The sequence below is a fragment of the Trichechus manatus genome, unplaced genomic scaffold, assembly GCF_000243295.1.
Source record: "Trichechus manatus latirostris isolate Lorelei unplaced genomic scaffold, TriManLat1.0 scaffold00293, whole genome shotgun sequence".
Lineage (NCBI taxonomy): Eukaryota > Metazoa > Chordata > Mammalia > Sirenia > Trichechidae > Trichechus > Trichechus manatus.
In genome coordinates, this window is record NW_004444229.1 from 1172006 (window position 1) to 1194594 (window position 22589).

The 22589-nt window shown below is 36.9% G+C and overlaps 1 protein-coding gene across 1 annotated transcript in view; it reads right to left on the bottom strand.

The window, feature by feature from the left end:
- Positions 1–3172: 3172 nt before the first annotated feature.
- The window catches only part of METTL25 (methyltransferase like 25), a 167153-nt gene continuing 147736 nt past the window's right edge, over positions 3173–22589 (bottom strand). The window contains exons 10-12 of the mRNA XM_004390258.3: positions 6173–6247; positions 5530–5601; positions 3173–3294 (exon numbers count right to left, since the gene is read on the bottom strand). Coding sequence (XP_004390315.1) covers positions 3202–3294; positions 5530–5601; positions 6173–6247 — 240 coding nt within the window. The 3' untranslated portion in view covers positions 3173–3201. The remainder of the gene's footprint in view (positions 3295–5529; positions 5602–6172; positions 6248–22589) is intronic.

Genomic DNA, 22589 nt, shown 5'->3' on the forward strand with positions numbered 1-22589 from the left:
TGAAGAAAGCAAGAGGTCATTAAAAAGACAGGAAAGAAAAGACCAAGAAGGATGTCAGAAGAGACTGAAACTTGCTCTTGAACATCAAGCACCTAAAGCAAAAGGAAGAAATGATGAAGACAAAGTAAAGTATTATAATGACATGTGCAAAGACCTGGAGTTAGAAAACCAAAAGGGTTTTCACTCAGCACTTCTCAAGGTGAAAGAACTGAAGAGAAAATTCAAACCTTAAGTTGAAATAATGAAGGATTTTACAGGGAAAATGTTAAAAGATGCAGGAAGCATCAAAAGAAGATGGAAGCAATACACAGAGTCACTACACCAAAAAAAATTGGTCGACATTCATCCATGTCAGAAGGTGCATATGATCAGGAACCAATGGTACTAAAGGAAGAGGTCCAAGCTGCACCAATTGTGATGTTTCAACAAATGGATACGGCAGTAGAAGTGCTCACTTATCTATGCCAAGAAATTTGGAAGACAGTCTACCTAGCCAATTGACTGGAAGAGATTCATATTTATGCCTATTCCAAAGAAAGGTGATCTAACTGAATATGAAAATTATTGAACAATATCATTAATATTACATGCAAGTAAAATTTTGCTGAAGGTAATTAAAAAACGATTGCAGCAGTACATCGACAGGGAACTGCCAGAAATTCAAGCCAGATTCAGAAAAGGGCATGGAAAGAGGGATATCATTGCTGATGTCAGATGGATCCTCGCTGAAAGCTGAGACTACCAGAAAGATGTTGACCTGTGTTTTACTGACTATGCAAAGGAATTCGACTGTGTGGATCATAATAAATTACGGATAACACTGCAAAGAATGGGAATTCCAGAATACTTAATTGTGCTCATGAGGAACCTGTACATGGATTAAGAGGTAGTCAGTCGAACACAACAAGAGGATACTGCATGGTTAAAAGTCAGGAAAGGTGTGCATCAGGGTTGTATCCTTTCACCATACCTATTCAATCTGTATGCTGAGCAAACAATCCGAGAAGCTGGACTATATGAAGCATGTGGGATCAGGACTGGTGAAGACTCATTAACAACCTGCAATATGCAGATGACACAACCTTGCTTGCTGGAAGTGAAGAGGACTTGAAACACTTACTTATGAAGATCAAAGACCACAGCCTTCAGTGTGGGTTACACTTCAATATAAAGAAAATAAAATTCTCACAACTGGACCAATAAGCAACATCATGATAAACAAAGAAAACACTGAAGTTGTCAAGGATTTCATTTTACTTGGATCCACAATCAACACCCATTACGGTGTTGGTGAAGAATATTGAATATACTATGGATTCCCAAAAGAACGAACAAATCTATCTTGGAAGAAGTACAGCCAGAATGCTACTGAGAAGCAAGTATGGTGAGACTTCCTTTCACATACTTTGGACATGTTATCAGCAGGGATCAGTCCCTGGAGAAGGACATCATGCTTTGTAAAGTAGAGGGTCAGGGTGGGGGGTGCGGAGAGGAAGTCCCTCAAGGAGATGGATTAACACAGTGGCTGCAACAATGGGATCAAGTGTTTAACAAGGATTGTGAGAATGGTGAAGGACTGGACAGTGTCTTGTTCTGTTGTACACAGGGTTGCTATGAGTTGGAATGGACTGGATGGTACCTGACAACAACATGCCTGAGGTTATCATCCCAGTTGGGAATGGGTCGTCTTTATTATGTTAATGAGGCAGGATTAATGTAGGGTGTGTCTTGAGTCAGTGTCTTTTGAGACATAAAAGAGATCAAACAAGCAAGCAAGAGAAGTTGAGATGGGGTAAGATAGATGCCAAGACACATGGAGATCTCCAAGGAGCCAGGAAGCAGAAGCTGAAGAGACAAGGACCTTCCTCTGGAGCCGACAGAGACAGAAAGCCTTCCTTTTGAGCTGGCACCCTGAATTCAGGTTTCTAGCCTCCTAAACCATGAGAATATAAATTTGTTTGTTAAAGCCACCCTCTTGTGGTATTTCTTTTATAGCAGCACTAGATAACTAAGACAGTAAGAATAATCCCAACCATCCTGAAAGTAAATATCTCACTCATAAGATTAACATTACTGAAGTCTCTCTTCAAAAGAAAATAATTCTTTAAGGGCATAGAATATTACATCATGTAACTTAGATTAAAACACAGTGTAAATATGCTTTATATTAGGCATGATTTATATTTGGCCTGGTTACTGGGTATTGCTTCCCTCGCAATGTGAATTTTCCCCTCCTGGTAACATGTAAAATCCTTCTAAAATGTGAGGAAAACGCAAATGATCTTCAGCACCAACTAATTTAACCATGTCTAAATCTGTATCTTTCATTTGCTTTTAAGTCAATAAAAGTCAAAATGTGATATGTAGAAATATCAAGGGTCTCAAATATTGAACAGGAAGTAAGGCTCACATTGTTGTTAGCTGCTGTTGAGTTGGCCCTTGACCCCATGCATAAGGGAATGAAACATTGCCCGGTCCTGCGCTATCCCCATGATCAGTTGTGGACTGGACTGTTGTGATGCATAGGGTTATCACTGGCTGGTTTTTTGAAGTAGATTGCCAAGTCTTTCTTCCTAGTCCATCTTAGTCTGGAAGCTCTGCTTAAACCTGTTCAGCATCATAGCAATGAACAAGGTGGTGGCTGTGCATGAGTTCCACCGGCCAGGAGTTGAACCCGGTTCTCCTGCATGGAAGGCAAGAATTCTACCACTGAACCACCACTGCCCACTAAGGCTCACATTTACAAAGTCCTGTCCCTGGGTGGTACAAACGATTAAGTGCTGGACTACTAACTGAAAGGTTGGCGCTTCAAACACACTCAGACTCACCTCAGAAATAAGGCCTGGGTGAACTGCTTCCAGTTGAAAATCCTATAGAGTGCAGTTCTACTCTGCACAGATGGGGGTCACCATGACTTGGAATCAACTTTACGTCAACTAACAACAACAAAAACAACAATGAAGTGGTAACTCACGAAAGTAGGTTAGCCCTTTTATAGTATTTTGACTAATTATTTTATTAATGTATGCTTGACAATGGAAAAATGGATTGGCATTATGTTGTCAGTCATTATTTTATTTTTTTATTTAAAATATATAACAATGACTTTCAAATATTTACACAGTATGGCATCATGTTTAGAAAAGCAACACTAGCAACAGGTTCCACCTATCTGTGAGTAATAACTTGCTTTAACTTGAATCATTGCTGCTTCTTAAGAGCAATAACAGCATAACATCTGGGAGATGTCACAGGATCAAACAACTTCACAAGTGCAGACCATGCAATATCTTCCTGCAAAATGATAAGTGATTTAGATATACAATAATTTGTTGAAGGAGAGATGAAAGAGTCAGACTATATATTACAATATAAAACTATGGAAATGACAAACTACGTAAAAGAAAACCATTCTTTCTTGAATAAAACTAACACTGACAACAAAAACTATGCAGTACGATTTAGTGACCCAAATATTTCTTACATCATTTAACCTGATAGTTCCCTTCATCAAACAACTCAGGGAAAGGTTTCTTTCATGAATTATCAGCTGGTGGAACAGACATTCTCAAATACTGCTAGAGGATGTATAAACCAGTACAACAATCATGGAAATATATATCAAGAATATCAATAAAGGGCATATCCTTTGTTGAAGCAATTTACCTTCAGGAATTTATGCTGAGGAAATAATTAAAGATGTACAGAGAGAGTGAGCTACAGGGTGACTAGCTTCCTGTGACAGTGAAAAACAGCAGTGACCATTAACAATTAGGAATTAGTTAAATAAATGATTATATTATGAAACTCTGCAGCTTCTGAATACATTTAATGAATTTAATGGTGATTTTCCTTTATCAAGTCTTTCAACAAAGGCATTCAACTTACAGAAACAGATGCTGCTTTTGTACTCATATTTCATTGGTTATATAACATAATCATTCATTTAAATGAATTGGAAAAATCCTAAAAATATATCAAATTAAACAAATTAGATATTAAACTGTATTTATAACTTGATTTCAATTTTAATTAAAATATAAATAATGTGTACATATATACACACAAAATACACATATATCAGAAGTGCTAAGAAATATACCAAAAACTTAATAGTAGTTAATGCTGAACAGTGAGATTATGATTACTTTTAATTTTTTCTTTTATATTCGTATGTTCTCTTTAAATCTTCTACCACAAATATGTATTTAAACCCATTGCCATCAAGTCAATTATGACTCAGAGTGACCCTATAGAGTAGAGCTGCCCCATAGCATTTCCAAGGAGCAGCTGATGGATTCGAACTCCTGATACCCTTTGGTTAGCAGCTGAGCTCTTAACCACTTTGCCACCAGGGCTCCACAAATATGTATTAGTTTTATAATAATAAAATTAATCGAAATATTAACATATATACTATTACTATCACTTCATTACCAATCTACTAATCTTTGTGCACACCATTTTGCCTACCTATTGTACTTAGGTCAATGTAAACCATTTTGAAAAGGGAAATGAACATATAGTAAAAGAGGCCTCACTCTGTCTTACCAACGTGGGAACCAAAGATCTCCAGTTATGTGGAGTTAGTTGGCATCTGAGGAAAGTACATCTTAATTTAAATATTTTTAAATTGCCTTTCTTCATAAAAATACAAATTAGAACAAAAGCAGATATTTATTATAGTCTATTTGTTCCAAGTAGCCTACAAAGAAGAAAGTAAACTCCCAAGATGGTAAAGTAGAATTGTTAAAATGAAGGGTATATAGTAGAAACATAAGGCAGTACCCTCAAATGGGCTTAATTTAAACTGATCACAAAATTTTATTTTGACCACAGCTCAAAGTAGAAGCTGCAAAAAATATCTTCCCTAAAGGTAACCAAAAAGGCAATGTTTTTGTTACTAAACATAGATAAAACAAGATTTATTGTGAAAAAAACAGAAGCAATCTTCATTAATCAGAAAGGAGCTTCTATACTGCAGACTATGTGTCCGAAATTCCAAAAGTGAATTAAAAGGCAAATTCTTACAAAATGAAATGTATATATATCTTTTATGCCTGGCCTTCATTAATTTTAGTTATACTATCTCATATATGGTGCTTTGTGTTCACTGCCTACTGAATACTAATTAAATTAAAGGAACATAAACTTTAGTATAGCAACTTTGCTGAAAATATCTGTTGTGCACACATGTTTAAAATGAGATGGAATGAATATTTAGAATTTGAAAACAATAAGAAATATTATCTTACTAGTTTTATGTGGATGAAAACTTATCCTAGAGATAAAAACCAAAAACCACTGCCATCAAATCGATTCCAACTTACAGCGACCCTACAGGACAGAGTACAACTGCTCCATAGAGTTTCCAAGGAGCAGCTTGGTGGATTCGAATTGCTGACGTTTTGGTTATCAGCTGAGCTCTTAACCACTGTGCCACCAGGGCCCCATCTTAGAGATAAATGGACCCATATTACTGGATTTAATAAAGATATTTGTTATGCATTTAAAAATAACATTTTTTACCTGCTCTTTTAGGTAGCAAAGTCGATCCAGAAGAATCAACATCTCTATACAAGGAGCCAGAACAACTTTCATCTAAAAGAAAGAATAAACTAGAATGGCGATCACTTAAAAAAAAAGGACTAGCTTATTTCCTTAATACTTACATTTACGAAAATTATATCCAGGAAAGTTTATTTTAGGCCAAATCTCCAATACCCATTGTAAATCTTTAGAAAATGAATACTGCAGAGATTAAAAGCTTTTTTTAATAGTAACAGGAAAACAATGTCCTTTTAATGACTTTGCGATATAACCCAACAAGCAATCATACATATGAGAGAGCGCTTTATTTAAAAAGGCACTAAGAATGAAATTTATTAAAAGGAATGCTTGTGAAATAACTGCATCAAGAACAATATGTGTTCAAAGAACTCCGAAACTTCTTTCTGTGGACTTACAGTACACTTTAAGAGAAATATACCATGTGCTCTCTTTATTACATTACTAACACCTAATATAGTTTTGAAATAGGAAATACTCCAAAACAGGTTGTCTATAGTAAGGGAATAACAACATAGATTGGCTAGCCCCACAATAAATTTAATAGGGCCCTACTCAGATCTAGGGATATATCCAATTTAATATGTTTAATTCTGAGATTTACCATATTAAAAGCTTCCAGTTCATTCATTCTAGGCTTATACTTCTTGTAGTAGTCCATTATGATTTTTTCTGGCAGCTTCAAGATAAAAAACAACAACCATAAATTTAACAAGAGTTAAAAATATATTTTTTTTCATAATCAAAAGAAATTCCTAAAGTAAAATAAACATAACAATAATTTAAAACAACCTTAATTTTCTGAAGAGGCCAAAGGATATTCATGAAGCAAGACAAAGTTTACTCTTTCACTTACATTTTCTGCACTGAGATAGGTTACTCAGCATATCATAAATAACATCCTCAGTAACATTCTAAATAGTGTTTAATTTTAAAAAGGAGTTATGAAATATTTACTTTCACTTGTTACAATGCTTGGGGCACATAGTGGAGCTTGATAAATATTTTCTGAATAAAATTAAAATTAAAAATGGTATATCTAAAACTATATATCCTGGAGAATAATTCAAAGGCAACATCAACACAATAATGCCATACACTCATACTTAAGGTAATTTCTTCCAACATTCAGTTAACAAACGTACCAAAGAGTATTTTCTATTTTTTCTTATGATGCCATAGTATGCTGAACCCTATGCTTAGCAGGCCACTTTCTAGCATTTACATATTTCTGCTCTTGCCAACTGAGCTTTATGCTTACTAAGTCAATTGTATTTATTTCTAAACTTATGCTAGTTACATTATTTTAATGATATAATATAAATAGTATATAACCAATGAAATATGCGTGAAACTCAAGAACCCTGAGTTGGAGCCTCATTTTTGTGTAGACTGAGCATTGTCTTAGGTAATGTCTCCTGGATATGTGAATTTTCTAAACTTTTGACAGGTTTGCCTTTATTTCTGGGAGATAAGCCTCATCACTATGTTTCCCAGTTACTATGATCTCAGAAGAATTTACTTATCACAAGAATAAGCTATTCTTAGACTTCATTTAGTCGTAGTGGCCATTTTCTCCTTGATGCCTGTCATGGATCGAATTGTGTCCCCCAAAAAATGTGTATAGCAACTTGGCTAGGTCATGATTCCCAGAATTGTATGATTGTGTAATCTGATATGATTTCCTTATGTGTTGTAAACTCTATCACTATGATGCGGTTATATGTGATCTCCTCACGTGTTGTAAATTCTGTCACTATGATGAAGTTATGCTAATGAGGTTTACAAGATTAGATAGTGTCTTAATCCAATCTCTTCTGAGATATAAAAGAGAGAAGTGAGCAGAGACACATGGGAACCTCAAACCACCAAGAAAGCAGTGCTGGGAGTACAGAGCATCCTTTGGACCTGAGGTTCCTGCGCTGAGATGCTCCCAGACCAAGGGAAGACTGATGCATCACAAAGACCTTCCTCCAGAGCCGACAGAGACAGAAAGCCTTCTCCTGGAGCTGATGCCCTGAATTTGGACTTCTAGACTGGACAGTAAGGGAATTAACTTCTCTTTGTTAAAGCCATCCACTTGTGGTATTTCTGTTGGAGGAGCACAAGATGACTAAGACAATGCCATTCATTGTTTCCAGATATTACTGGCTCCCTGCTTTTCTAGCTTCTGAACTGTAAACAATGCCTTTGCAATAAGGAATAATGCATTGCAGTGGTACTTATCAAGAAACTCGAACTCCTATAAGTTATTCTTACCCTGCATTCAATCTTAGGGCCCAATGATTGCTTCCACATGTAGCAGGTGAAATGCACTGCTGTGAGCTGTTCTGCAATATTAAAAGGCAGCTGTTTCTGCTTCTTAGCTGTCAGTAATGCTTTTGTTATAATGAAGAATACATAGTAGTGGCAATTTTCCTGAGATTCAAATTCCTTTAGTTTTATTTATTTGGCCTGTTAAGTCCTGCTTTTGCAGTAATGAAGAATGCACTGTAGTGGTAATTTTCCTGAGATAAAAAAATCCCTTGGCTTTATTTATTTGGGCTGTAAGTATGCTTTTGCAGTAAGGACGAATGCCTTGTACCATGTTTTGAAAAGTTTCATGAAAAGGAATAAAAAGGCTAAGAAGGAGACAAGAATAAAATGTACGTGTAGTCATTGCCAGATGCCTTTATGTTTTACCTCAAGTTTTGCAAATTTTCAAGAAATCAAAAGAAAACAAAAACCTGGTTTTATCTATGACGTGTATCACCAGTATTTACCATGTCCAGGGACCACTGGGACGTATGAGATCCCACATAACAGGTATCAAAATCTATAATTCATAACAAAAAATTCTGAATTGGTGATTTAATCAGCATGCCTTCCATTAGTGAAAACACAAAGTTATCAACAAAAATTCAAAGGAGAAAATAATTGGGTCTTGAAAGGGTTTAAAGCCAATAAAAGCCTAGGTAGGGCCAACATCCTGGAGATAGAGAAGACATCAGAACTGGGCCACGAGCCAGTCCAGATCATACTTAGGCAAGGAGATAAATGAAAACTTAATATTGAAGGTACACACTGAATGACAGCTCAAAATATAGGTCATGAATTCTATTGCTCTTTGCTGCCTATTCCATAGATTCCAGAAAAAGGAATTAGCATGAGTTAAGCTGTGTAGTAGGGCCTTATCTTAGTGGGCTGTGGCTTCAATTCAAAGAGATATTCAGTCCTAAAGAAAAACTGGGGTAAGTGACACTAAATGAGCAGACATCATGCTCAAGTTTTTCAGTTTTTTTTTCCTTTCAATTTTCTTGTAATTTTTGACAGTTATTTTAACTCTAATATAGCTGATGTGTACATGACTTAGTATTCAACATTTTTCATATTCTTGATAAATTTTACCCTATCTGAAAAAACTTCAACAATTAAAGTTCTGGATATAACTTCTTCTTCTTTAATTCTTCAATAAGATTCATCATTCCTTGGATTTCTTCTCCCTTTATTTTAAACTTCAATTCTTCAATCTGCTTTAGAAGTACATTCATTTTGTCTCTTAGCAAGCATGAATTTTCTCTTTATTCTTCCGCATAGGTTTATTGTTTGCCTGATGACTGCTAGTTTTCAAAGAGTGCCAAACAAGCATTTGTCTTGTGCTCAACTTCTGTTAATAAATGATGTAAATGTGCAAGAAAGAAGGAAGAGTTCTAGAGTTAGACAACCTGGGTTTGAATCCTTGCTCCTGGATGTGAATACTTGTTCCTCAATTTCCTAGATTTTGGCTTTAAGAAATCCACTTAACCTATGCCTGTTTCCTCATCTATAAAATGAAGACAACAGTACTTATTCCATAAGATCATCCTGAGTACTCAGTATAATGTAAATGAAGCTTTTAGCACAGTACCTTGCATGAAGCAAATGTTCAGTAAACATTAGCTTTCCTCAGAATGCTTTAAAAAAAAAAACTTAATTTTTCAGAACAGTTTGATTTACAGAAATTGTGAAGATAGTACAGAAACTTCCCATATAATCTGAACCCAGGTTCCCCATTATTAACATATCACATTAGTATGGTACATTTGTTACAATTAATGAACCAGTAATACATTATTATAACTAAAGTCCATACTTTACTCGTATTTCCTTAGTGTTTTCCTCATGTCCTTTTTCTTTTCCAGGATCCCATCCAGGATACCATATTACATTTAGTTGTCAGGTCTCATTAGGCCCCCCTTCGCCCTGACAGTCATACTTACCTTGTTTTATTAAAGATAAACTTTGTTTCATCAAAACCTGACAGTTTTAGAGAGTACTGGTCAAATATTTTGTAGAATGTCCTTCCATTGGGATTTGTCTGACATTTTTCTTATGGTTAGATTGGGGTTATGCATTTTGGTGAGGAAGAACACAGAGGTTAAGTGAAGTTCTCAACATATCGTATCAAGGGTATATACTATACATGACTTATCACTGTTATGTTGACTTTGGTCACCTGGCTGAGATAGTGTTTTCAGAATTTTTCACTGTAAAGTTATGAAAGGGTGAAAAAAGAGTAACTGTCTTAAGTCCCAAAATGCATTCAAACCTTAAGCCCCATCTTAATGTGTTCCTACCCAATAACTGCTTGAGGAAAAGGTCACGGCAACAACTTATGCACAGGTCACCATGCAGGTGCACATTTCCCTTCCTCTACTCTTCTCACCTTATTGGATTTAGGGTATTTGTGGCTTATGACAGGGCTGCTGCTAGCCTATGTGGTGCCTTTATGATAATTAGAAAAAGACCCAGTTCCTTCAGGTGAATGCAATCCCTGGCCACAGCAGTTGGCTTAAACGGAGAATGAGCTGGAACTTTAGCTCTCACTTGTCCCCTTAGTTAGATGCCCATGTGCAAAGCACAAATTACACAACCCTGTGTGGTGGCCCAAATGATGAAGTGGCATGGAACAAAGTCTATCCAAATAGGTATGACTGATCAAATGAGTCAATTAGATTTTTTTTTTTTTTTGGTAGAGAGGAATTGAAGATGATGTAGAAACAAAGTTAGTTTCTTGGAGGTGGGAAGCATAGCGTATACAACCAACCTATGAATAAGCAAAAGTAATGAGGAGGGAAAAATATTTAGAATAAAGAGTGAAATAATCAATTGGTAGTTTAGTTGCTAATCACTATAACAGTGAAAGATTAAAGAATGTATACTGCTCAGAAAGTAACAATAACTCAGTCACTATGGCTGTTTTGGATCCTACTTCCAGTTACCAAACTACCTTCTAATGAGACTAGGCTGTACATCTCTTCCTGGGATCTTGTAAACCTGAGAGTTTCCAGTTTTTCTAACTATATGTATCCCTGAAATAAGCCCCACCAATTAATAGAAAACAGGAATAAATCTTTATTTTTTGCAATCAAAATAGATCAAGTAACACATTCTTTCCTTTTAAAACTTTGATAAAAACAGACTATTTAATCAAAGTTTTGATAATGCATTCCTACAAGGATCTACTAGTCCAGCAGAAGTGTGTAAAAAGCAGAGTGTGGTTCTTTAATGACGTAATTTGTTGTAGAAATGGGGTTTGGAGATATAGAATTATGAATGGGTCATATTTTATTAAGAGTAGGGAGATCATATGTCATCTAAACTGGGTCACTTTTGAGAGTGAAATGGGAGTGTTGTTAATAATTATGGCAGTACAACAAGTGTAAAGCAAGACTCTCTGGGACAAGTTGGGACATATGGTCACCTTACATAAAAGTATTAATTTCAATTACCAAATTTATCAACGTATCTTTTGACAGGAACTGAACTAACAGGGACTTGTCTCTTCTTAATGTTAGTTTCTTGTTGTTGTTAGGTGCCAACAAGTGAGTTCCAACTCATAGTGGAACATAACGAACATAGTACAATAGAACGAAACATTGCCTCGTCCTGCGCCATCCTCACAGTCCTTGCTATATTTGAGCCCATTGCTGCAGCCACTGTGTCAATCCATCTCATTAAAGGTCTTCCTCTTTTTTGCTGACCCTCTACTTTACCAAGCACAATGTCCTTCTCCAAGGACTGGTCCCTTCTGATAACATGTCCTAAGTATGTGAGACGAAGTCTCGCCATCCTCGCTTCTAAGGAGCATTCTGTCTGTACTTCTTCCAAGATAGATTTGTTTGTTCTTCTGGCAGTCCATGGTATATTCAATATTCTTCGCCAACACCATAATTCAAATATGTCAATTCTTCTTCAGTCTTCCTTTTCCATTGTCCAGCTTACACATGCATATGAAGTGACGGAAAACACCATGGCTTGGGTCAGGAGCACCTTAGTCCTCAAAGTGACATTTTTGCTTTTTAACACTTTATTTTTTAAGGTTAATCTATTAGTCTTTTTTTTTTTTTTTTTAATTGTGATTTAGGTGAAAGTTTACAGAGCAAATGAGTTTCTTGTTAAACAGTTAGTACACAAATTGTTTTGTGACATTGGTTGCCAACCCTGCAATGTGTCAACACTCTCTCCTTCTGCACCCCAGGTCCCTGTTTCCATTTGCCCAGTTTTCCTGTCCCTTCCTGCCTTCTCGCCTTTGCTTTTGGGCTGGTGTGCCCATTAGTCTCGTATACATGATTAAACTATGAAGCACATCCCTCACGTGTGTTACTGTTGGCCATACAAACTTGTCTAATCTTTGGATGAACCTAAGGAGTGACTTCAGTACTGAGTTAAATGGGCGTCTGGGTGCCACATTACTGGGGTTTTTCCAGTTCCTTTTTAACACTTTAAAGAGATCCTTTGCAGCAGATTTGCCGAATGCAATATGTCGACTGATTTCTTGACTGCTGCTTCCATGGGTGTTAACTGTAGATGCAAGTAAAATGAAATCCTTGACAACTTCAATCTTTTCTCTGTTTATCATGATGTTGCTTATTGTTCCAGTTGTGAGGATGTTTGTTTTCTTTATGTTGAGGTGTAATCCATACTGAAGGCTGCAGTTTTTGATCTTCATCAGTAAGTGCTTCAAGTCCTCTTCACTTTCAGCAAGCAAGACTGTGTCATCTGCATATCGCAGGTTGTTAATGAGTCTTTGTCCAATCCTGATGGCGTATCGCTTCTTGGATTATTTGCTCAGCATACAGATTAGTAAGCATGGTGAATGGATACAACCATGATGCACACCTTTCTGAATTTTAAACCATGCAGTACTCCTTGAGCTGTTCGAATGACTGTCTCTTGGTCTATGTACAGGTTCCTCATCTGTCATCAGCACAATTAAATATTTGGGGGTCCCCATTCTTCACAATCTTATCCATAATTTGTTATGAACCACACAGTCAAATGCTTTTGCATAGTCATTAAAACACAGGTAAACATCCTTCTGGTATTCTCTGCTTTCAGTCAAGATCCATCGGACATCAGCAATGATATCCCTCATTCTATGCCCTCTTCTGAACTGGCTTGAATTTCTGCAATTGTTTTTGAATGATCTTCAGCAAAATTTTATTGCATGTGATATTAATGATATTGTTCTATAATTTCTGCATTCTGTTGGATAACCTTTCTTTGGAATGGGCACAAATACGGATCTCTTCCAGGTGGCTGGCTAGGTAGCTGTCTTCCAAATTTCTTGGTATAGATGAGTGAGCACTTCCATCGTTGCATCTGTTTGTTGACTCATCTCAGTTGGTATTCTGTCAATTCTTGGAACCTTGTTTTTCGCCAATGCCTTTAGTGCAGCTTGGACTTCTTCCTTCAATACCTTCGGTTCTTGATCATATGCTGCCTCCCAATATGGCTGAATGTCAACCAATTCTTTTTGGTACAGTGACTGCATATTCCTTCCATCTTCTTTTGATGCTTCCTGTGTCATTCATTATTTTGCCCACAGAATCCTTCAATATGCAACTTGAGGCTTGAATTTTTTCTTCAGTTCTTTCAGCTTGAGAAATGCTGAGCATATTTGTCCCTTTTGGTTTTCTAACTCCAAGTATTTGCACATTTTATTATAATACTTTACTTTTTCTTCTCGAGCCACCCTTTGAAATCTTCTGTTCAGCTATTTTACGTCATCATTTCTTCCATTCAATTTAGCTACCTATGTTCCAGAGCAAGTTTCAGAGTATCTTTTGGCATCCATTTGAGTCTTTTCTTTATTTCCTGTCTTTTTAATGACCTCTTGCTTTCTTCCTCTATGATGTACTTGATGTCATCCCACAACAACTGGTCTTCGGTCATTAGCGTTCACTGTATCTTTTATTGAAATGGTCTCTAAATTCAGGTGGGATATACTCTAGGTCGTACTTTGGGCTCTAGTAGACTTGTTTTAATTTTCGTCAGCTTTAACTTGAACTTGCATATGAACAACTGATGGTCTGTTCTGCAGTCAGCCCCTTGCCTTGTTCTGGCTGATGATATTGAGCTTTTTCATTGTCTCTTTCCACAGATATAATCAATTTGATTCCTGTGTATTCTACTGGGTGAGGTCCACGTGTATAGTCACTGTTTATGTTACTGACAAAAGGTATTTGCAATGAATAAATTGGTCTTGCAAAATTCTATCACGCGATCTTTGGTGTCATTTCTATAACCAAGGTCAGATTTTCCAATTGCTGATCCTTTTTCTTTGTTTCTAACCTTCACATTCCAATCACCAGTAATTATCAATGCACCCTAACTGTATGTTTGATCGATTTCAGACTGCAGAAGTTGGTAAAAATCTTCAATTTTTTCATCTTTGGCCTTAGTGGTTGGTGCGTAAATTTGAATAATAGTCATATAAACTGGTCTTCCTCGTCGGCGTACAGATATTATGCTATCACTGACAGTGTTGTACTTCAGGATAGATCTTGAAATGTCCTTTTTGATGAATGCAATGCCATTCTTCTTCAATTTATCATTTCCAGCATGGTAGATCATATGATTCTCCAATTCAGAATGGCCACTAGAAGTCCATTTCAGCTCACTAATACCTAGGATATCGATTTTTATGAATTCCATTTCTTTTTTGCTGACTTCCAATTTTCCAACATTCCTATTTTGTACATTCCATGTTCTGATTATTAATGGATGCTTGCAGCCATTACTTCACATTTTGAGTTGTGCCACATTAGCAAATGAAGTTCTCAAAAGCTTTACTGCATTCATGTCATTAAGGTTGACAGTACTTTGGGGAGGCAGCTTTTTCCCAGTTGTATTTTGGGTGCCTTCTAACCTGAGGGGCTCATCTTCTGGCACTATGCCAGACAATGTTCCGCTGCTGTCCATAAGGTTTTCATTGGCCAACTTTTTTTAGAAGTAGACACCAGGTTGTTCTTCCTAGTCTGTCTTAGTGTGGAAGCTCTGCTGAAACCTGTCCACCTTGGGTTACCCTGCTGGTATTTGAAATATCGGTGGCATAGATTCCAGTAAGATGCTGGAAGCTGTGCATGTCTCTTTAGTGTCATTTAATTTAGAATAATTCCTCTATCCTTCTTTGTCTTTCATGACATTGACATATTTTGGAAAGACCAGGACAGCTGTCTAGGTGTATCCTCATGAGTACATTCAAGTTATATATTGTCGGCAGGAATACGACATAAGTGATGTTGTGTCCCTTTCAGTGCTTCACTTCACCAGGCAGATGATGTTAGTTTGTTCCATTATTGGTAGTGATGCTAACTCTGATCACTTGGGTTATGGAGGTGTCCACCAGATTTATCAACTTTTGAAATTAATAAATTCTGTGAGGAGACACTGAGACCTGTAAATATTACGTTCCCCAACAATCTTTCACCCAATGATTTTAGCATCCATTGAGGATTCTTCTGTGAATCAATTACTACCATGGTGGCTGCATAAAGTAGTAGGAAATTCTTTGTGGGAATAATGCACATGTTTTCCTCATATCATCAAATAAGACAAATTTTCTGTATATTTAACATGTATCAGAAATTTACTGTTTCTTTAGGCTTAGTGGGATTCATCCAATCTAGGTCATTTCCAGATACTCACATTACCACACAGAAGCGCTTATGAGTTCCTTATATTTGTTGTTGGCCTTCCTATAGAAAAATTTCTGCTGTCTCACTTGTATTTAAACCACCCATTATTATGATTAAAAAACCAAAACCAAACCCACTGCCATCAAGTCAATTCCAGCTCATAATGACCTTGTAGAACAGAGTAGTTTCCAAGGCTGTAATCTTTACAGAAGCAGCTACCACGTTTCTCCCACTGAGCAGCTGGTGAGTTTGAACCATCGACCTTTCAGTTAGCAGCCGAGCACTTAACCACTGTGCCACCAGTGACCTGCATTATTATGATTAATCCTGATTAATCTCTGATTTTCCAAAAGCTTACTTGGCCTCTCCACATGTGCCCACTCCTTCAGCCCATCTCTCACCACTGCCTCCCCTCTGCATTATGCTCCAGCAATGCTGAGTCTAGAATCATGTTTTTCACATTTCTGTGATTTTGCATTAGGTATCCACCACATCCCTAAATCAACTCCTTGCTCCCTATCCTTGTTCTTTAAAAGAACTTCATATTGTTTGTGAAATCCTCCCTGATCTTTACAAGTACAGTGAATCACTCCTTTCTCTATGCCACCACCGTACTTTTTATATGTCTATTGTAGGTTCATGCTATAATTACTTGTTTTCTTTTTCGGAATCAACTCAACGGCAATGGGTTTTCTATTTTAGATGTTATGTCTCAATTATCTCCAGAGTGTACACCATTCTTGGTACATGAGAGAATCCCAAAAATAAATGTTTGTTGATGAATAACTGAATATCTTTGGTCTCAAAAATATACCTTTTTTTTGTCCCACCAAAAATCAAACCCAAACTTGTTGTCGTTGAGTCGATTCCAACCCATAGCAACCCTACAGGACAAAGTAGAACTGCCCCATAGGGTTTCCAAGGAGCGGCTGGTGGATTTGAGCTGCCGCCCTTTTGGTTAGCAGCTGTAGCACTTACCATTGTGCCCCCAGGGCTCTTTTTTTGTCCCATTCAGAAAAATACCCTTAGAATTATCCTCTTTCTCCTTCCACTACCTTAGTGGTTTTCAACCCTGCCCATTCAACAGTAGCAGAATACAGATGCTAATGACCAACCCTGGAAATGCAGAGGCACTGCCCCCTCCAGCTGTTTCTTTTTTAACTTCCACAGATGGTTATGATCAGCAGCCAAGATAAAGGCTTCTCAACTACCTAATGACCTCATTCTTAACTTGTTGTTAGGTGCCAAGTCTATTTCGACTCATAGAGACGCCATGTGACACAGCAGAACTGTCCTATAGAGTTTTCTAGGCTGTAATCTTTATGGGAGCAGATTGCCAGGTCCTTCCCCTGAGGAGCCAATGGACGGGCTTGAACCACCAACCTTTTGGTTAGCAGCCAAGCATTTAACCTGTACCACATTCTTAACTACAAGCCTGAAATACCTGTAGGAACAAAACTTTCCTCTATGCCACAGACTCAAAAACAATCCAGTACTCTATAATTTGAGTCTTATTCTTTTCCTTGGCAGAAACACGTATGAGAAAGAAACCAAGTAAAATCTCATTTCATTAGAATTACTTTCTTATTTTAACGGCCTTTCTCCTTTTTCCTAAAGCAGCCTCACTACAGCAGCAGCGACACTCTTTATCTAACTACCAGTTTCATTGCCTCATGTCACTTCTCAATATCTGAAATTAACTTCTTGATTTATTTGTTTGTTTGTTGTATGTGTACTCTCATTTAGAAGATAAGCTTCTTCTATTTTTCTCTTTTTATCCACAACCTATAGACAGCTCATTCTTGTCTAGCAACCAATTCCAGTTCAGATGCATTTAAAATCTTACGGATGTGCGGTGTGTGTGCCTGCACACATGCAATATATGTATTGGGGAACGAGACAGAAAAATAGAAAAGTAACTTGAATTGATAAAAGAAGATAAAGTGCTGTGGACCATGTAGAAAACATGATACCTTAAAGACAATTTTGGAGGTTACCTGAAAATTGGTGAGATGCCAAATTTTGGGACAGACGATAAAGTTTGCGAGTACCTGATCTTCTTTTAGGTCTAGGTAAAATTAATTACTAGGATTTTGTTATATTAGACAATTTAAAATTTTTATTAAAATGTTTTCGAAAGTTCTTGAAGTTTAAAAGAATTTTACTGTAACAGTTCATTCTAAGAAATCCATCTATTATAGATAGTATACATACGATACACGGTAGTTGATGTTCTGCAATGATTTCCTTTTTTTTTCAGTGATACAGAGTCAAGCTAAATTTATTATAGAATCTAAATACTCTGCTTTATGTTATATGCATGGCTGAACCAATATCACCCTTAGGCTGTTTGAGCTACATGAAATAAAAAATTAAGGAGGGTACCATTTTGGATAGAAAGTCTTCAAAATGTAAGAAAATACAGAATACTTTAATCACTGCTAATCCGCACCCAATCCCCATACCTCTCCATTCTTCTTGGTGTATCTTATACAATAGGCCTTTTTAAAAAACATGGTGTTTATAATGGGAATGCTGGATGACTGCAAATGGAACCACTAAGATGACAAATGCTCTAAGACTGGTTCTCAACTAGGAGCAATGTCTGGAGACACCTACTACTGACGTGGATAGAGGCCAGGGATGCTGGTAAACATCCTACAATGCACAAGACAGCCCTTCATAAGAAAGCATTATTCACATGTCAATAGTGAAGAGTTTGAGAAACGCTGCTCTAAGAGAAAATGTCCAAGGCTGCCTTTAACGGGTAGGATGTATTGGAGCCCTGTTGGCACAGTGGTTAAACGTTCGGCTGCCACCCAAAAAGTTGGCAGTTCAAATCCACCAGCCACTCCTGGAAACCCTATGGGGCAGTTCTACTCTGGGCTATAGGGTCGCTATGAGTTGGAATTGACTTGATGGCAACAGATTTGTTATAGGGTGTATTACTTTGGGTTAATCTTTTAAGTCGTGCATGAGCCACTTATACATCCAGCACTCCTTTGGAATAATGATTTGTCTGGGAATGTTCTCTGTTTAGTTCCACATGCTTAAAAGTGATTTCTTGGGACTGAGAACTCATCCTGATGCATGTTGGGAAATTTTCTAGGCACTTCTCTTGTTTGCACAGTTTTGCATATGAACAGATGTGCCTTAAAAGATCAGAGACACATCAATATATTTACCACACATTGAATTATATACAAAAGTTTATTAGTAAATGATTATGAACTTAGTTAAAGATCTTTTAAGTAGTTTGGTATATTTAATATTTTAAATTAAAATGGTTTTGATACTTTTCAGTTGCTAGAATCTCATGTGAAAATTAATCTCATTTTTTAAAAAAATGAAACTATACACAAATCTTTTCATTGTACTTGTGGTCAAAACTTTCATTTTAGCACTGATCGTTCATGATGGGGAGTAAAATAATAGAATATTTGTATTGGATCTGAAATATAACTTTGATTTTAATAACTTTTCCTATTTCTAACCCTTCCGGTCTGACAGACACCACTCTCTCAATTCTTATTGCTTAAAAAAAAAAAGACCAAAAACATATTCTCACCTATTTGCTTCCTTTCACCCATTTAAAAAAAAAAAAAAAAACAGTTGCTGTTAAGTCAATTCTGACTCATAGTGACCCTATAGGACAGAGCAGAGCTGCTCCCATAGCGTTTCCAATGCTGTAGTGTTTATAGAAGCAGACTGCCACATTTTTCTCACCCTGAGTGGCTGGTGGCTTTGAACCGCCGACATTTTGGTTAGCAGCCCAGTGCTTAACTACTGGGAAACCAGAGCTCCTTTTCCTTTCACCAGCACATCCTTTTTAATACCTTATTATGTTGTTCTGCTGTCCTATTCTCTACTCTCTTCCAGCTTGGGATTCCTATCCTATTCTTTTTCTAATCTATTCTTTTCTACATATTTGTTTCTCATGAGCTTAAGCAGCATTATGAAGAAAATCAGAACACTGACACTGCCTTTATTAACTAAGAAAGGTCACCATTTTATTTTAGACACTCCTTTCACATGTAATACTTTTCTATATTAGTCTCCTTTCCTTTTTTTTTAATTTCATTTTTTCAGTATAGTGGTGGTGAAGAGTTAATGTTTTGATGTTAATTGAATCTGTATTCAGTTCCAGCTCTATCACTTGCTAGCTCTTTGACCCTGGGAAAACAACTTACCTTTTCTGAGCCTCTCTTTCTCGATCATAAAACTGGGAATAATGATAGCATCTACTATAGTGTTTTGTGAACAAAATGGGATAATTTTGTGATGTTATTAGCATAATGTCTATCAAATAATAAGTGCTCAGTAAATATTAGCTATTATTAATATTCTTATTAGTTATATACTGATAAGTATATTAAGGAACATTTACTATGTTTATTATTAAAGACTAACATGCGAAGACAAAGTGAGAAAAAAGGATAAGTAATATTTCCTCTGGATTTTACTGTTCGTTTTTTGGCAAAGAATAATAACTTTTTAGTTTAAGTAAAATGTTGTTGCCAGTGCTGCTGTTGTTGTTAGGTGTTATTGAGCAGATTTTGACTATAGCAACCCCACAGGGTTTTCTTGGCTGTAATCTTTATAGAGCAGATCATCAGGTCTTTTTCCCATGAAGCCACTGGGTGGTTTCAGATTGCCAACCTTTCATTTAGCAGCCAAGGGCTTAACTGTTGCACCACCAGGGCTCCTTTCTTTGTGAAAATAATGCTTACATCTGAGTTCTTGACATTAAATGTGACATGTGAAAATACAACACACAATAAAACTTCACTACTTAAGACTAACTGGAAGGAAGACCAGTCTGATTTATTAAAACATTAAAAAAACCCAAAAATAACTAGGATAACAGTGTCTATTCTCATTCACTTATGTATGACTAGAAGGATCTTTGTTTTAGTGAATAAAAAATTTTTATTAGAATTATACCAATTACGTAGTCCTAGTAGTAAATATACATTGATCAGAATATCAGAAACTGTACCATTTAGTTAATATTTACTATGTATAAAAATTATGTTAAGGGCTTTTTATATATTACCTCATCTAGTCCTTCCCAAATCCTATATGTTAGGAATGCTTTTTTATGGCCATTTTATAGAGGAGGAAACTGATTAGTACCAGTAATAAAGTAATAAGTAATAAATGAACTGGGGAGTGCATTGATAATTGGTACAATAAACAATAATATCCTTGAACTTTGCTATAACTTAATCATGTCTGTATAATTTTTCTCTTTCAAGAAATCTGTTTTATTCCTTTAACCATCTATTTTATTCTTTATTTCAACTTATAATCAATCTAGAGTACTAGAGTGATTCAAGTTCAGTTTAATATTTTAGTTATTGATTCATTTGAATCATGCTGAGAGTTGGGTTTTTTTTCCACCTCAGTGTTAGAATATTACTATCAATCAACCAGCTTACCCTTCTGCCTTCTCAATTACTATCTTGGGCCTCCTATGATGTTACCACTTTCCAGGATTTTCCCACTCAAAGGTTTTTGAATTTAAGACTTTTTATTTTAATTATCTCTATAGGCTTTAAATAAATGCTTTTAAATAAATTCAAAATTAAAATCATTCTCACTTGCTTTACTTCTAATTCCCATTTGTACTGTTATCTTGCTATATAACTCAACTTTGATTTGAGAATTAACATGTTTTTACCTATAAATAAACATAAAGGGAGGGTCCCTCTGAGTAATTTATAACACCAAACTATCTACATTGACAGGAAAGGGGAACTGAAATAAAGATAATGGAGGTTTGGTTTCAAATATATTTTAGATGCTTTAAAGAAATGGGAGAAAAAAGCAAAGATCAGAAAAACTAAGTCAAAGAGAGTCACATGTCAACCCTGAAACCCTAAGCATCAAATGAAGAGATAAAGAACTCAGCCAAGCACTGAATGGAATAAGAAACTGACTGAGAACAGAGAGTGAGGAGAGATACATGCAGAGGTCTCCTATCAGCTACTGCTGCACGGATCCACCATCTTGCACTCCTATCGGAGATTAGCGAACAGGGGGTAAGAGAAAGCAGCTTCACAGAGCTTCCAGCAGGAGACAGAACAACAGGTAACCAGCAATATACGCTTTCCCACCCCACCATTCTTCACCCCCACTTAGTCTCCTCTGCTTCCTGCAGCCACAGTCTCTTGGCCGGGAAGTAACAGCTTCACCCCAGTGTCGCTTGGATTCCACCTGCCTGCACTGGCCGGCTCCATGAGTGCCTTATGTTCGCTGCTGGTGTTGCTTTTTACTGCTTCTATAGACTTCTTCCTTACCTCTCACCACCTCCCCTTCCTTTCTCTCAAATACCTGGCTCCATGCGCCATCTTTCCTTCTTCCTGAAAGGCTGCGAAACACCACTCAACTGTGAAATTGCTTCCCTGCCAGTGCCACCACGCTGCTGGGACACTCGGGGATTTTTTGTTTGTTTGTTTGCTCTGACTCGTTCTGTTTTGATTTGTTTGTTGGTTTTCTTTTTCTCTTCTCGGCTTCGGAGCCCATTCTAGCCAGGCAGTACCACACGGCTTAGAAGCTACTACCTTACTCTGCACAGACGCACAGGGACATCCCTGGGGGCATTTCTTTTTTCTTTTTTTTTTGTTTCTGTGGTTTGTTTTCTTCTCTCTCTTATTCCTTTTTGGTCTTTCTTCCTTTCCAGTTTCTTGATTTATTCATTTTTTTCTTTTTTCTTTTTCTTTTTGTTTTTCCCTATTTCTCAGTCTCTCATCTCTCAACACCAATAGCAAGCTCTCTTAGCACTCTTCTTTGTGGCTATATTTTGGGCTCCTATTCCTCTCTCCTCTCTCTTGTCTTTCCCATACCCATCTTAGCTCCACACATCACAATCTACCCCCTCCTTCCTACCCACTGCCGTGTGCTGAATATCACACTCCCAAGGAGCACAGGCATGGCCTACTGGAACTTGCCCTGCACTGATTCCTGGTCCGCAATGTCAGTCCTGGTACGTGCCACAAACAACCCATCCCAGCAACCCCCCTTCAGCTGGACCTGCCCTGCTGTACCATACCTGAGTGACTGACCCTGCCCATTGGA